General features: G+C 37.8%; 1 protein-coding gene across 1 annotated transcript; it reads left to right on the forward strand.

The window, feature by feature from the left end:
* Positions 1-566: 566 nt before the first annotated feature.
* Positions 567-14,788, forward strand: LOC307170206 (semaphorin-4E). Its single transcript, XM_079891266.1, has 15 exons — positions 567-647; positions 4,124-4,469; positions 5,927-6,072; positions 6,188-6,250; positions 6,375-6,473; positions 6,796-6,895; positions 8,212-8,316; positions 8,799-8,950; positions 9,049-9,221; positions 9,303-9,462; positions 9,732-9,954; positions 10,149-10,264; positions 10,495-10,658; positions 13,520-13,572; positions 13,648-14,788. Exons 2-15 carry the CDS (start codon positions 4,358-4,360, stop codon positions 14,364-14,366), a joined length of 2,385 nt encoding a protein of 794 aa, XP_079747392.1. The 5' UTR covers positions 567-647; positions 4,124-4,357; the 3' UTR covers positions 14,367-14,788.
* Positions 14,789-15,027: the final 239 nt, after the last annotated feature.

The raw sequence follows: 15,027 nt of genomic DNA on the forward strand, positions 1-15,027 counted from the left end.
ATGCATACGCAAAATTACTTTTTGAATGGGTGTCCACTGTAGTGACCTAAACGGGTTCATTTAGCTTCCCATTCGTTGACAACCATAAACATTCAACGCGCTCAGTCTCTCAGTCAGCTTGCTGACGAATCTGGAATTCTGGTCAAATGCAGGCTATATTTGCTGTGTATGTAGGCAATATGATTCAAATGGTTATTCGTGTATGTAAATATGGATTAGGCTACTTTAACGAAAAGAATGAGTTGTAGCTATTGTGGAATAAACTAATAAAGTATAGTGGTCAGTTTCAGCAATCGTTCTCCCTCAAGTTTAAGACACTCCCAACTCGGAAACTCGGGTATCAACATTTACTCCGAGTTTCCAGAGATTAACTTGACAAGTTCGTGTCCTATTTTCTTACAAGGTAATTCGTAGTTATGATCATTCCGATTGCACGTGAAGACAGACAGCATAAGTACACGGCTCATCCATACTAGATTCCATAATTTCTCAATCATCAAGCATTGACAGACTGGTGATTCATGAGCAGGATGTGACGGTGTCTCTCTCAGGTGTTGGGTCACGCACACACACAGTCAAACTCACTCGGAGTGAACACACATGAGCGACAATTATTCAGCCATTCAAGAGCATTTCTGACATCTCTGGTGAGTTGATTTACGCTGTAATAATATTGGTTTAGGCTAATTTAGTAGAATGAAAACTTAAATGCTTAATTAGGCGCTAGTCTTTCTGTAAAGGTGCTCTTCTTCATAGGGTTTAGTGAATCCATGTGTTCTAGCTTAACTTTGACATCAATTTACCTAGACTGTGTATTATTGATAAAGAAAAATTCAGGAAAACAGGGTCACACTTTAGATTAGGGTCCAATTCTCACTATTAACGAAATATTAACTTGACTTTTGTCTCAATAAACTCATTAGGCTACTGCTTTATTAGTTAGTAAGGTAGTTGTCAAGTTTAGGTATTGGTTGGATTAAGGGATGTAGAATATGGTCATGCAGAATAAGGCATTAATATGTGCTTTATAAGTACTAATAAACAGCCAGTATCCTAGTAATATGCATGCTAAGAAGTGGGAGTTGGACCCTAAACTAAAGTGTTACCCAAAAGTTACACATTAAAAGTCTATTGGATTAGATACTAGTATCAAACTAAGTGTCATTCATTTTAAAGAACGATAACTCAAGCACACATCTAAAACGTTTTACATGATAAAACAAAATAGGTTGTTCATAATGAGGATGAAAGTGTGGTTGTAAAAAGCATATTCAATGTGATGAAATTCACCTTTGCTTAATCTGATAGTGAGAACTTTAGAAGAACTGACTTAATACATGAACACAAATCACAAATGTCATTTCAAAAATAAGCATTTTTTTATTCCTATTTTGTGATCTAATGCGATGAAATACACATTTTAAGTGTGACTCTTAAAAATAAAGGTTCCAAAAGGGTTTTTTTTCCCCCAGCAATGCCATAGATTAGAAGAACTATGTCTGGTTCCCCAAAGAACCTTTCAGTGAACAGTTCTAAAAAAGTGTGAAGAACATTTTATTCATCTTTTCCACTATAAAGAACCTTTTGTGGAATGGAAAGGTTCCATGGATGTTAAAGGTTCTTCATGGAACCATAATTGTAGATAAAGAACCTTTATTTTTGTGTGTATTTGTGTGATGTTATGTGTGATTTGAGTGTACACACACCACACATAAAACACTGAGGTAAACTCAACAGCGTCTCAAGTCCTGCTCTGACTTGCCTGAACGCTAGAAGGGAATGTTCCTCTCTTTTTTTTACGCCCATCTGTTTTCCCAGGTCTTCATATGATGCACCTACTCACCTGTGTTTTTAGTTTAAGTACAATTTTTTTTTAGTGTCTTTGTGAATATATTCTGTAGTCGTGCCACAATAGCATTTTGTTGTTGTTGTTGTTCTACAAAGAGCTTTAAGCTTTAGCTGATGATGAATGCCACCTTCAGCATTCACTATTATTAAGCGTATTTGTTTTAGTGAATTGTACGAACAAAGGCCAAACTGGGTGTGTTTTTCCACGTAAAAGCGTTTCGCAATGCGAGTGACACATGGAGTGACATTGGAAGGCTGCAGGTTAATAAATCACAAAGCTTTTCAGTTCAACCTGAACCATTTGAATACTCAGGAACTATGTTCCTATACAGTTCAATTAAAAAGGCCTCTAGTTATACATGAAGCTGGAATTACCAGTTTGTGCGAAATGACAGAATGACAAGAGATATTAAAAAGATTTTCTAGCTCTAATCTTTGCAAATCCCTTCGTCAGGGTCTTTAGATGAGCTATCATTGATATCACTTCCTGTTATTTTTTTTATTTTTTTACATTAATTGGTTGAAGAATAAATTAAATGTTATTTCTGATAAAGTAAAAATAATACAATTTCTGATATTTATTACATTTCAAAATAATAATAAAAATAATAATCTTAAACGAAAATGAAATATTATGCCAAAGAATTTTTGAGAATTTTTTAAGGAATTCATTCTTTTAATGAAGCCTTTTTTCATATAGAAAAATATTAAAATGATTGAAAAATGTATTCATCATAATTTTTTTTATTTTTTTATTATATACTATATATATATATAGTAAGGTCGGAAGGCAAAATTATGAGATCCCTTCATTTGATGGATTTTTGAAGGCAGCATTGATACTTTGCACGTGACGTCAGTTGTACTGGCTGGCGGGCAAGAACGTCATTCTCTAGCAACGAAAACCAGTAAACTAATCAAGGATCTTGCCAGGACGTTGCCAGTTTTAATATACAAAAGTTGGTATTTTGAGGTGTACACGACATGCCAGATAGTTGTTGTGCGATTGGATGCACTAACCGCGTTTGTTGCCCGCCGGATATCACGTGACTGCAAAGTATCAGATGTATCCTTCACTGCCTTTGATATCCCACAATCCTGTGCGTTCCATTCCATGACAGTTGAGCTAAATAAATATAAATATGGCATCTGAAAGTTGCGGTGTCTGGTCAGTTTGTGTGTAAATGTACGTTTTTGACCAACGTTTCCCATTTCTGATGTCATTTCTAGCGAAAAATTGCTATTGTAGTCATTAAATATTTGCTTAGTTTTCACCAAAGCTCGCTCTATTTTGCTGTAGATCATTAAACCATTACGCTGCCTCAAGCCTATCAGTTTTATGAGGGGCCTTCATGAGCAAACGCTGCCTACAAAGTCATTGCCTGATAAGGCAGCGAGGCAACAAGTCAGCTGCCTAATTAGTCTACCAGCCCTGTGAGCATGTGAACAGGTGGGAGAGGCTCGTCCGATAAGTTCTTACTCAGCAATAATTGGATTTGATGAACACTCTTTAAAGGCATGAGTAACAGCAAGCCTGTCTGCCAGAATGACTAACCAATTCTGTTTTTAATTAGGCGAAGTAGAAAAATCATGCTCACTTAGCACTCATTCTCTTCGGAAAACTAGCTCTTATCATGCCTGACTTCCAAAAATGAGCTATTTTAACATAAATATTTTCAGGTTGTTATCTCTTGATCTCGAACTTTTGGATGTTGCTCAATCGAACACGCAAGACAAGAGCATCTCGTTTGAATGTAAACATTTCAAACATGATGACTGTTGTGAATTATCCCACACAGCGTCACGCTAACATGCAACGGTGTTTAAGCGAGTTTTCGGCCTCAGGCATCAACAATTTCAGGTATCCTCCTAGTACCCTAATCCGCACATGTCTCAGCCTGCCTCCTTGCTCACATTCAGCCCGAACCGAGTGGGAAAACGGCCCGTGTTTCTTGTTTTCAACCGCAAACGATTGCTGTGATCTGTCAGCGCGCTGTTTTGTTGCAACAACAATGAGTCACCGGTGAATTCCTGGTGTTAAACACAGTATTGCGAGGAATGTTTAGGTAAAGCAGCTTTGAGTCGAGGTGTTTACTAAGGGATGAGTTTGAGTGGAGGATTTTGTTTTCTTTTGTCACCCTCCAGTTGAAATTTAATGGTTCAGTGCACTTCATGCAGGAACAGGCCTTCAAGTGAATCTTCGTGTTTGGGAAGTGGGATCATATGTGTGTGTTTTGAAATAGATCTCAGTGTAACGTGTGTTTTTGTTCTGCAGATGTAGACGGGACAGTGGACAAGGTTTATTTCCACTCCTTCAGCATTCAGCATCATGGACTACTACTACTTTTGGCCACAAAAACTCTCAAATTATAAACGTACATGTTGGATACGGACGCCTACATATAGCCCAATCTACTATGGAAAAACATGAGTTAAAAGCTGATTGTTAAATATGCTAAATTTTGAAGTTATCATTTTGTAGTTTTTTGTTTAAGTGAAGAACAAAGCCATGTATTATCCTCTGTTATTCTTCATCGTTCTACATGGCATCTTTCTGACATTTGCCTACACTGGATGGAGCAATCTGAATAGCACTCCCCGAAAAACCATTCAATTTGAAGGTAAGAGTCTTTCTTGAGTTTACAATTGAGTACAACTTGTGAGCTAAATAGCAGCATTAGCATATGTAGCAAATACAGCACACAAATCTCATATTTTTCTATTAGATATGTTATAGAAAACATAAAAGTACACAGCCGGTGTCTGTACATCAACTTATTAGGGTGATTTTGACATGTGACACCTCTTGAAGTCTTGAACTTTTTGTCTGTATCTTTTAATTAAAATATATGACTATGTAAATCACAATTTTGACTCAATCTATCAAAATTATATTTAAATCATTGTTGTGACTGACTTTGACTGATTTTAATTGAATTTCTAAACCAAAAACGTACTAAAAATAGTTAAACGTCAATAAATAATTTCATAAAATGTCCTTATTTTTTACACAAATTGTAGTGTTGAGTGCATTCATCAAGCTCAATAGTCAACCCTGTTATTGTAAGAATAAAATATCAAGCAAATATTTTGCTTTCTAAAAAGTAGTTTTCATATACTAGTTTATCAATAACTACAAAAGAGCATTTGATACCTTCTGAGTGGTAGTTTAATTTGCAACCCTGTTACTTGCAACACATTCTGCCATTGTTTTTTTTTAATGTAAATAAATATATATTTATTTATCTTAGAAACCTGAAAATAAATAAAAAAGTTATGTTATGTAAAAAAGGAACTTACAAAATTAGAAAAAACAGGGTTTTTAGTATGTAGAAATGTCGCCAAATGTTGGTGATAGGTTTGAAAATCCCCATAGTGCGCAACATTGGATTTCCAGAAGTAAAAGTCCTATTCATTTTCTCCATACAGAAATTTACTTTGAACTATAACTTATAAACCTTTAAAGGCCGACCTACTGTGAGCTACGAGGTTGTTAATCGATAATATTTGATTGTGTGGAAGGGCATTAGCCCGCATTATTTCAACTTAGTTTTAAAATAATCGTGTTTAACGGGAATTTGTGGTGAAAACTACATTACCCATAATGCTGTACAGAACATTCCACCAATCAGAGAGTTCGAGACGATCAAAATGCAAGCTCTTTAGCTCCTCCCACTCACATGAAGCACTGCGAATGGTGTAATCGAGTCAATCTCCCTATAGTACGCTCTCAAAATACTTAAATATTTGCGTATGTGCCTCTATTGTTTTTAATTCGATTATGCAGTTCGCAATGCTTCATGGGATTGTAGTTCTTTCCCTCACTAAAGCCGTTAAGTACACAGTCTTGTAGTACCTTTGTATTTTTATCCAATTTTCAAATACTTTTTTGCTTCAAATCAAAGTTTGTAATGTTATGATTCACCTCGTGGCTGGTTGGCTTGGTTCATGGCTGATAACGCTTTAATGAAGACTTTTTTTTAAATCAATTGGAACATATTCGTGTTTGGCTATAATACTTCACTGACAAATAGAAAACTCATTGTTATTCTACATGCATTTATGTTTTTGTCCTTAGATAACCATGTGATCATGTTTAAAGAGGAAGGTGTCTGGAATTACTCCACAATGCTGATTAGGGAGGATCTGGGTTTGCTGGTGTTGGGGGCGAGAGAGGCCGTCTACGCCCTTGACATAAACGATATCTCCGTTGCCAAGTCTAAGGTGCCGGTTTGATTTCCTTTCCTTTATCTTTTGGCAACAACAAGACAGAATTCTTCCACCCTGTTTCAAAAAAGCACATCTGTATAGTCTGAATTGATTTCTCTCCACCCATCAGGTGCTTTGGAAGGTTACAGAAGAGAAACAAAAAGAGTGCACCTCCAAAGGAAAACATCCTGATGTGAGTAAAGATCTCTGTAACTGCCACACATTCTCACAAAGACACATAAACACATCAGCTTAAATACTTTGAACAATGGAGTTTGTTTTTCTATATGATATCAAAAATCTGATTATCGTTTCAGATCGACTGTCATAATTATGTACGGATGCTGCATCAAATGAACAACAGCATGATGTACGTGTGCGGAACAAACGCCTTTAGCCCAACCTGCGATTACATAGTAAGTGACATAGTAAAAATATTTTAATATTTACACATTTCCTATACTATTATATTTAAGACTTTTAAATATAAATTCTTAATTTTATTGTGAACAAATATAAATAAATAAAGATAATAAATATATATTAAAGTATAAAGACAAAAAAAAAGAAATAATTGGACAAGAAGTCATTGTACTCACTGTTTGCACTTCGCAATCTATCACTTTCTTCCTGGTATGAGATTAGGAATTTCAGGTGTCATGTCATCCATCAAGCGCTTGTGAAATGGTGCTAAAAACAAGATAAAAAACCTTGCGTTCATTGCATTTGTTTGAACAGACGTACAATGATGGGCAGCTGAAGCTGGAGGGAAAGCTGGAAGACGGGAGGGGGAAATGTCCTTTCGATCCGTTCCAGAGATCCTCTTCTGTTATGGTTGGTATGTATGTCGTCCATGCAGGTTTTTTAGCAGTTTAAAGTGTCCTTTTATGCTTTTTCGAATATTACCTTTCATGCATTGTGTAATATAGCTGTTTGTGAAGGTAAAAGGTCAGAAAAGTTTTAAAGATCAAAGTGCACGACAAATTAAGATATTGTCTCTTAAAAGAAAGAATCGATTTGAACTGCCGAAAAGAGTCGTCAGCAATTCAAGTCTCACTTCCTGTTACAAACCTACGTAACAATGTAAGAAATTTGCATAATGCCAGTCTATGCTCTTCATTGGCTGCCCGTGAACAACATCTACTTTGACTAGCCCTCAAACATTGTAGTTGTAGCTGAGACTGGAAGAGTTTGATTTGTGTTGTTGACATTTTGGGAACACTCACGCTGGAACTGATACAGAAAAAACCACACTGTCTGGTAGTATTATTGTATATCGAGTGCTGAGGAAGCCTCTAGAGCTAAAATTCAGATATGGTAATGGGCGTTTCGTTTCAGACATGCACTGTGGTAGACCAATCACAACAAGACTGGGCCATCTGACCAATCAGAGCAGAGTAGACCCATCGCAACAGACTGAGCCATCTGACCAATCAGAGCAGAGTAGACCAATCACAACAGACTGAACCATCTGACCAATCAGAGCAGAGTAGACCAATCACAACAGACTGAGCCATCTGACCAATCAGAGCAGAGTAGACCCATCACAACAGACTGTTGCTGTGTAGACCAATCACAACAGACTGAGCCATCTGACCAATCAGAGCAGTGTAGACCAATCACAACAGATTGAGCCATCTGACCAATCAGAGCAGTGTAGACCAATCACAACAGACTGAGCCATCTGACCAATCAGAGCAGTGTAGACCAATCACAACAGATTGAGCCATCTGACCAATCAGAGCAGAGTAGACCCATCACAACAGACTGAGCCATCTGACCAATCAGAGCAGAGTAGACCAATCACAACAGACTGAACCATCTGACCAATCAGAGCAGAGTAGACCAATCACAACAGACTGAGCCATCTGACCAATCAGAGCAGAGTAGACCAATGACATCAGACTGAACCATCTGACCAATCAGAGCAGAGTGGAAGGTTTTAGAGAGACTGAATCTTCAAACTAACCGTTTTCAGACTCTTTGAGAAAAGATGTGGTGTGCAATGTTTATTATGAGAAAATTGTAAACCTTTTGTAGGAGACTTCCAAAACAAAGTTAGGAACCTTTAAAATAACGTAATATGGGCACTTTAAATGCATTGTGGAGGAAATTTTTTTAATTTTTTTAATTTATTTATTTATTTTTCCATAGATGAAGACCTGTATTCTGCCACGTCTGTTAACTTCCTGGGTTCGGACCCGGTCCTACTCCGCACCTCTCCCATTACACTGCGCACAGGGTTAAGGAGCTTCAATGGTATGTCAGACGTGATGACAAGACTTCCTCCAGGAAACAAAGATTAATTACAGGCTTTTATTATTCTAATTGTACATTAATAAAAGGCTTTGTGTAAATGATATTCTAGTATTTATTAATATTTTGAATGAGCTTTTTTGAATTAATATTTTCAGTTCTCATTTTAATTTGTTTTAGTAATTTTGTTATGTGCTTTTGTCGTTTTTTAGTTTTAAAAATATTTCTAAATAGCTTTTATTTATTTCTATTTCAGTTGTAGTAATTCTACATCAACTTAAAGTTAGTGGTTTTTAGTAATTTACTTCAACTTATTTTAGTTAGTTGCCAAGGAAACATTTCTAATTTTAAGTTTTTTTTATTTTTTATGTACGATTTATGTGCTATTTCAGTTATAGAAAACAACTTTTAATAGTTTTATTTTTAGTTCACAATAACAACTGCTCCGAACATAGTGAACAATCACATTTCTTTACCCACTCAAGAGCCAAGCTTCGTCTACATGGACGTGGTCCCAGAAAGTGAGGACAATCCTGAGGGCGACGATGACAAAGTCTACATGTTCTTCAGTGAGAACGCCGTGGAGTACGACTTCTACAACAAGCTTGTGGTGTCGCGTGTCGCCAGAGTCTGCAAGGTAACAACTCACTGGTCCTTTTAACCGGTGCAAACGGAAGGATTTCGCATATTTAGCCCTGATCTTGTAAAGACTTTTGTCATTTTCTCATTTTACAGGGTGATATGGGTGGTCTAAGGACCCTCCAAAGAAAATGGACCTCCTTCTTGAAGGCTCGTCTGGACTGCTCTGTCCCTGAGCCCAGTCTGCCCTACGTCATACAGGACGTCTTCCATGTCCGCCACAAGAAATGGAGGAAAAGTGTCTTTTACGCTGTCTTCACCTCTAAATCGTAAGTTTTGTCCTGCGTGGTCTTTTTGTAAAATCTGAATTCACTCATTCGTTCAGTTGACAGTTGTGTTTGTGTATGCAGGAGCTCAACAGATCAGTCTTCAGCGGTATGTGCATTTAATGTAACCGACATCAGTGAGGTGTTCTCACGTGGCAAGTTTAAGACGGAGGTGAGCGTGGAAATGTCTGATGTGAAGTGGGTCACGTACAACGGAGAGCTTCCTGTCCCCCGACCAGGAGCTGTGAGTGGTCATTAATAGTCTTATATAGTCTTTAAGGGGATGTATGTAATATTTAAGATGTTAAAATAGTTAAAAACTACCATGTACCAGAATTTTTTTGAGATATACTATGGTTTACTTTCAGAACCCTATTTATATAACATGGCATTTAAATTCAGCTGTAACGAATGTCAAATAATATACTGATATTATCCAAAAAAATTAGTATATTTATAAGTAAGGGTTAGGCATGTAAAAAAAATCTAATTTTTCATGTGCAATATTCACAGTGCATCAACAACGCAGCAAGGAGTTTGGGAATAAAAGGGTCGCTGGATCTCCCTGATAAAACCCTACAGTTCATCCGAGACCGGCCTCTCATGGACGACGCAGTCCGTCCAATCACAGGCAAGCCCTTGCTGCTCAAAAGAGGCCCGTTGTTGACCCGCCTTGTGGTAGACGTCGTAACTGCATCGGACGGACAGTCCTATCCTGTGATGTTTGTCGGCACTGGTGAGATTCCCTTTAGCCTCTAGGGCGGAGCAGCTCTTAAAGTCAGTTAGAGGGTGTGTGTAAACTGTCATTCAGAGGAATGTTAATTGTACCTTGGACTGAGCTTGTTTGTTTTTTTGTTGAGTAGTGTTAAAAAGCTGGATGTAGAGTTTTGTTTTCGTAGTGAAAGTCAATTGTTTTCTGTTTTCCATCAGAAAACGGCTATGTGCAGAAAGCTGTGAACTATGATGGAGAAATACATGTCATTGAGGAAGTTAAATTGTTTCAGAGCACTGAGCCGATTGACATCCTACGACTTAACCAGAATCAGGTACGCAATACTGGGGATGGGTATAGAAAAGAGTTACTAATTCAATTATATTCAGATTTGCTTCCATAAGAAACTATTAACTAAGTAAGGAGTAATTTCCACATAATTACATTGTTTTTGTAATGACTCTTAATTGCTAATGATTAGAAAGTCTAAGTGGTTGATTATTTAGTTGCATAGTTGATCATGAAAAAAAGCATGAATCATCATGAGTTGTCTGTCTGGTCCAGTTGTACGCAGGCTCTGCGTCCGGGGTTGTTCAAATGCCCGTCAGCAACTGCAGTCGTTATTCTTCCTGTCTGGACTGTGTGCTGGCCAGAGACCCTTACTGTGCCTGGGACGTCACCGCTCTGCGGTGCTCTAGATTACCCACATCACCTGAGGTCGCAAAAGGGTAAGACACTCGCACACAAGAACAATCCCATATCAAGGAAGAATTGAGAAAAAAAATCCTGTCACTTACTCACCCTCATGTCATTCCAAAACAAAGACTTTCCCAAAACAGATTTTGTTTTTCAGCAAATTAAAAAAAAAGTAATTATTTAAAATGTTAACATTTAATTAAAGGTGCAGTAAGCGATTTCTGAGAAACACTGTTGATATTTGAAATCAACATAAACAAACACAACCCTCTCTTTATTTTGCTCCGCCCCCAAAGAGCAAGTGTCTCTTTATCACAGCCGAAGCGAAGCAAAATAATGCTTTGCGCAAATTAAAGTGAAGATGACGAACAAATGACATGAACATTCAGTACACAAGAGTATACAAGCAAGAGTTCATTGTTAGTTGCCAGCAGCACACCAGCTCCAGACAAACAATGACACTCAAAAAACTCTCCTGTTACTATAGCTAACATCACAACAACTGATTGGCTCACTCTCTCCTCCCCATCATGAGTGGACACGCCCCCTACTGCTGATTGGCTCACTCTCTTTCCTCCCCATCATGAGTGGACAAGCCCCTATTACTGATTGGCTCACTCTTTCCTCCCCATCATGAGTGGACACGCCCCTATTACTAATTGGCTCACTCTCTTTCCTCCCCATCATGAGTGGACACGCCCCTACTGCTGATTGGCTCACTCTCTTTCCTCCTCCATCATGAGCGGACACGCCCCTACTGCTGATTGGCTCACTCTCTTTCCTCCCCATCATGAGTGGACACGCCCCTACTACTGATTGGCTCACTCTTTCCTCCTCATGAGTGGACACGCCCCCTACTGCTGATTGGCTCACTCTCTTTCCTCCTCCATCATGAGTGGACACGCCCCTACTGCTGATTGGCTCACTCTCTTTCCTCCCCATCATGAGTGGACACGCCCCTATTGCTGATTGGCTCACTCTCTTTCCTCCCCATCATAAATGGACACGCCCCTGCTGCTGATTGGCTACAATGTGTTGTGCTGCTCGGTCCGATCCACTTTCTCAGAAATCACTTAATGCACCTTTAACCTGTTAAGCTGCACCAGTGCGTCGGCGCACTGAAGCGTTTTTTTATATATATAGTTCAAAGTTACTATCAGATTTAATGTTATACCTTGACAAACTATACATCATTAAAAAGATATAAGACTCAAGTTTCAGTATTTGACCACTATTGTATTCTGAAAACTTATAGCGACAGTTATTTCTTAATTTGTGTCAGGAGTTATGAAATGAAAAAATGAGTCGATACCTTTAATATGAATTTTGCGCGTCAGCCGCTTTCATTCATAAAAAACTCCCGTGCTGTCGTCATGACAGCGATACACAAAACAACGTCCCTCAGGGCTTTAGCTCAAAACTGTGCAGATTTGGAGAAATATTGATATATTCTCATAGATTTACATCATATTTCTATAGACAGGAATAATATTTATTGAATTTATACCCAAATGCGTCGATGTAATCATTATGAGCGATTGGATACTCTGATACTGTGTTTTCAATTCATACCAATAGCCTGAGGGCGCTATATGCACAATAATTGTCCATATATGGAACATGAAGAAGAGCCATGATCATGTGACATTCCAGGACGTCACTGATACACACAAAGCTACAGAGATTGCGCTGTATCATGCAGATAAAAGATGTTTTGAAGATAATAAACATGATTGCAATGATATTTGAGTTACCTGTGTTTTTCAAGCCATGCCAGGTATTTTCATAATAATAGATTATATTTATAATGTAATGCTAATCTATATAGAATATCATTGTGCAGAACACCATACAATAGTATATTTTCTGTCTGGTTTTTTTTATCTGAAGCCAAATTAGATCACAGAAGATTATTTAAAACACTCATCTTGCGTTATAAATTAAGTTTGAAGCACAAACATGGTTTTAATCTCATAAATTGTCGTGTATTGACGGTGTGCTAAGCTAACATGCTAGCTAGCCTAGGTGCACCTGCAACCTAGAAGTTATATTTTATGATTTTGTTTCTAAATAGGAATGCTTGCTGAAATGTTTCTTTATTCCAGAAGGGCATTTTATACAGCTTTTTTATACATTGAGAACTTTGATAAAAGAATTTAGGGATTGAAACCCTATGAATAGCCAGTCGTTAGTAGCTATAATGCAGACAAAAGAAATGCATATTTCGAGCCATAACCAGGCTGGAGAGGTGAGAATGTGTGCAGGGGGAGACTGAGACTGAATGGGGCTCGTTTGCACCACAAAACAATAGAGACAAAAGACTGAATAGATGACTTAGAAGATGACTAAACATCAGTAGCATTTTTAGAGTCTAATCAAAATAAAGTCATGACATGATCTTGAAAAACATTTAACTAAATACAGAGTTTTAGACTTATCATCTTCATATTGTACATATAACATGGTCAGACATGTGGCTTTAGCTGCAGTGCATTTCTAGATTGCTACAGTGTCAACTTCAATTTTATTTTTAAGCTATTTATAACTATTTTTTTCATTATGACAATAATTAATTCTACATTTACAATAAACTGCCAGGTGTCAGCTTTCAAATGAGATCATACTTGTGCTTTTAGTACAAAGGGATCATGAACTGTATCTGTTTCAGTTTGGGTATGCCATTTCTGGGGATTTTTCAAAAGTGGGGTTGCAGCTTAACAGGTTAAACAATAAAACTAAATTTCATTAGCTTCAGTCTGCTTTTTTTGTGGCCGAGGCTGAGTAAATCATTCCTTTAACCACCACTTTGCATATCTAATATCTACCGGACTATATTTAGGTGTGTATAAACAACCCATACTGACAGTTAACGTCAACCTTTTTTGCATTTTAGTAATCTGATACAAAGCCTGAAAGACGGGGATGCCACTCGATGCCCAACAACAGGTACATAGTAACTTTTTTTGTTCTGATTCCACATTAAAATCAGGGCTTTATTTAACATGTTTTCCCCTTCATCAGCTACTGTGGAACCAAAGATCCGCACCCTGGTGCTGGGAAACAACATCAGGTTGCTGTGTCGAGCCGACTCTAACCTGGCCCAGGTCAACTGGAACTTTGCTGGAAAGCCACTCCCCTACTCAAACAAGAAGTACACTATTTATAGTGATGGCATCCTCATCTACAACGCTTCAGCCAATGACGCTGGACTCTACACCTGCACGTCAGTCGAGCGGGCGAAAGGGAGACAGTACACCCAAACACTGGCCATTTATGACTTGCGTGAACGCTTACCAGTAGATGTGACGGATAAGATTAAGACTACATTGGCAATACTTACTGAAAGCCACACAACATCATCAGGTTTGCCTACAATCAAAGAGCCTCCTTCATATGTTATAAATCAGAGCAGTGAGAGGAAATGGGTGGTAATGCAAGTGGCGCTGGCCGTGATATCCGTTATGATGGTCTGTCTGCTGATCTGGAACTTGTACATGGGCCACATCTCTACATTTATGTGCTGTGGGAGACAACCTATCAAAAAAACCAGGAATCTTCTAGAAAGGGAATACATGGACACAGCAAATGATGCCGTGGACAGTAAACAGACAATGGTCAGGTTGTGTGTCACAACAAACAGTAATATTGAAGCAACCAGCTTCCAAAGGAATAACAGTAATGGGGATACGACAACGGACATTCATATTTTTAAGTACATTACGGATGAGTCTGAGATTTAAGATTTGTTTTTTTTTTATATAATTTTTATACTTATTTATTTTTTATTACTAATAAAAAACAACAAAAAATCATACATTTTAACTAAGAGTTGGTCAAAGCCTCATTTAAAAATTTAGATAAATGTGAAAAAAACAACATTTTTCTTAAGAAATATTAAGCTAAATCATCCCACCAATCAGTAGCTGAACTTCGAAATGAACTTCGCAATCTTTGTGCTCTCAGTACCTCAGCCATGTCGCTTCTGTGTGAATGTCAATACAAGTCAGTATTATTTGGTGCCGTGACCCGGTGTACTCAAGCACACATGTCTGTTCTCTCTCCTGTTTCACCTCAATTAATACTATGAATTTGGACACACTACTCATTTCACATACTGCTTTTCGCCTATTATTTACAGAGAGTGACCGGAATAAAAGCGACTACAGTCTGAAAAGAAATGTTTTTATTGAACTGAAGCTGGAGATCCATTCCAGTCACATGTCATATGCAGGATTGTTAAATACATTGGCTACACAAAGTCAGTCATGAAACGCTGCAAAATCAACCTCCTGTAGCTCTGTGGAGGGAGATATTGAGCAAAAAGTCACATATTAAAAATGAGTGTCAACCAACCAACCAACCAACCAACCAAATGTCAGCCAACCACAACTGTAAACTCAG

The sequence above is a fragment of the Squalius cephalus genome (genome assembly GCF_949319135.1).
Source record: "Squalius cephalus genome assembly, chromosome: 13".
Lineage (NCBI taxonomy): Eukaryota > Metazoa > Chordata > Actinopteri > Cypriniformes > Leuciscidae > Squalius > Squalius cephalus.

Coding starts and splice junctions, on each gene's coding strand:
- LOC307170206 (XM_079891266.1), top strand. CDS start 4,358: ATGTATTATCCTCTGTTATTCTTCATCGTTCTACATGGCATCTTTCTG. Junction 8,317..8,798: donor AGGGTTAAGGAGCTTCAATG/GTATGTCAGACG, acceptor TACCCACTCAAG/AGCCAAGCTTCGTCTACATG. Junction 9,463..9,731: donor CTGTCCCCCGACCAGGAGCT/GTGAGTGGTCAT, acceptor CAATATTCACAG/TGCATCAACAACGCAGCAAG.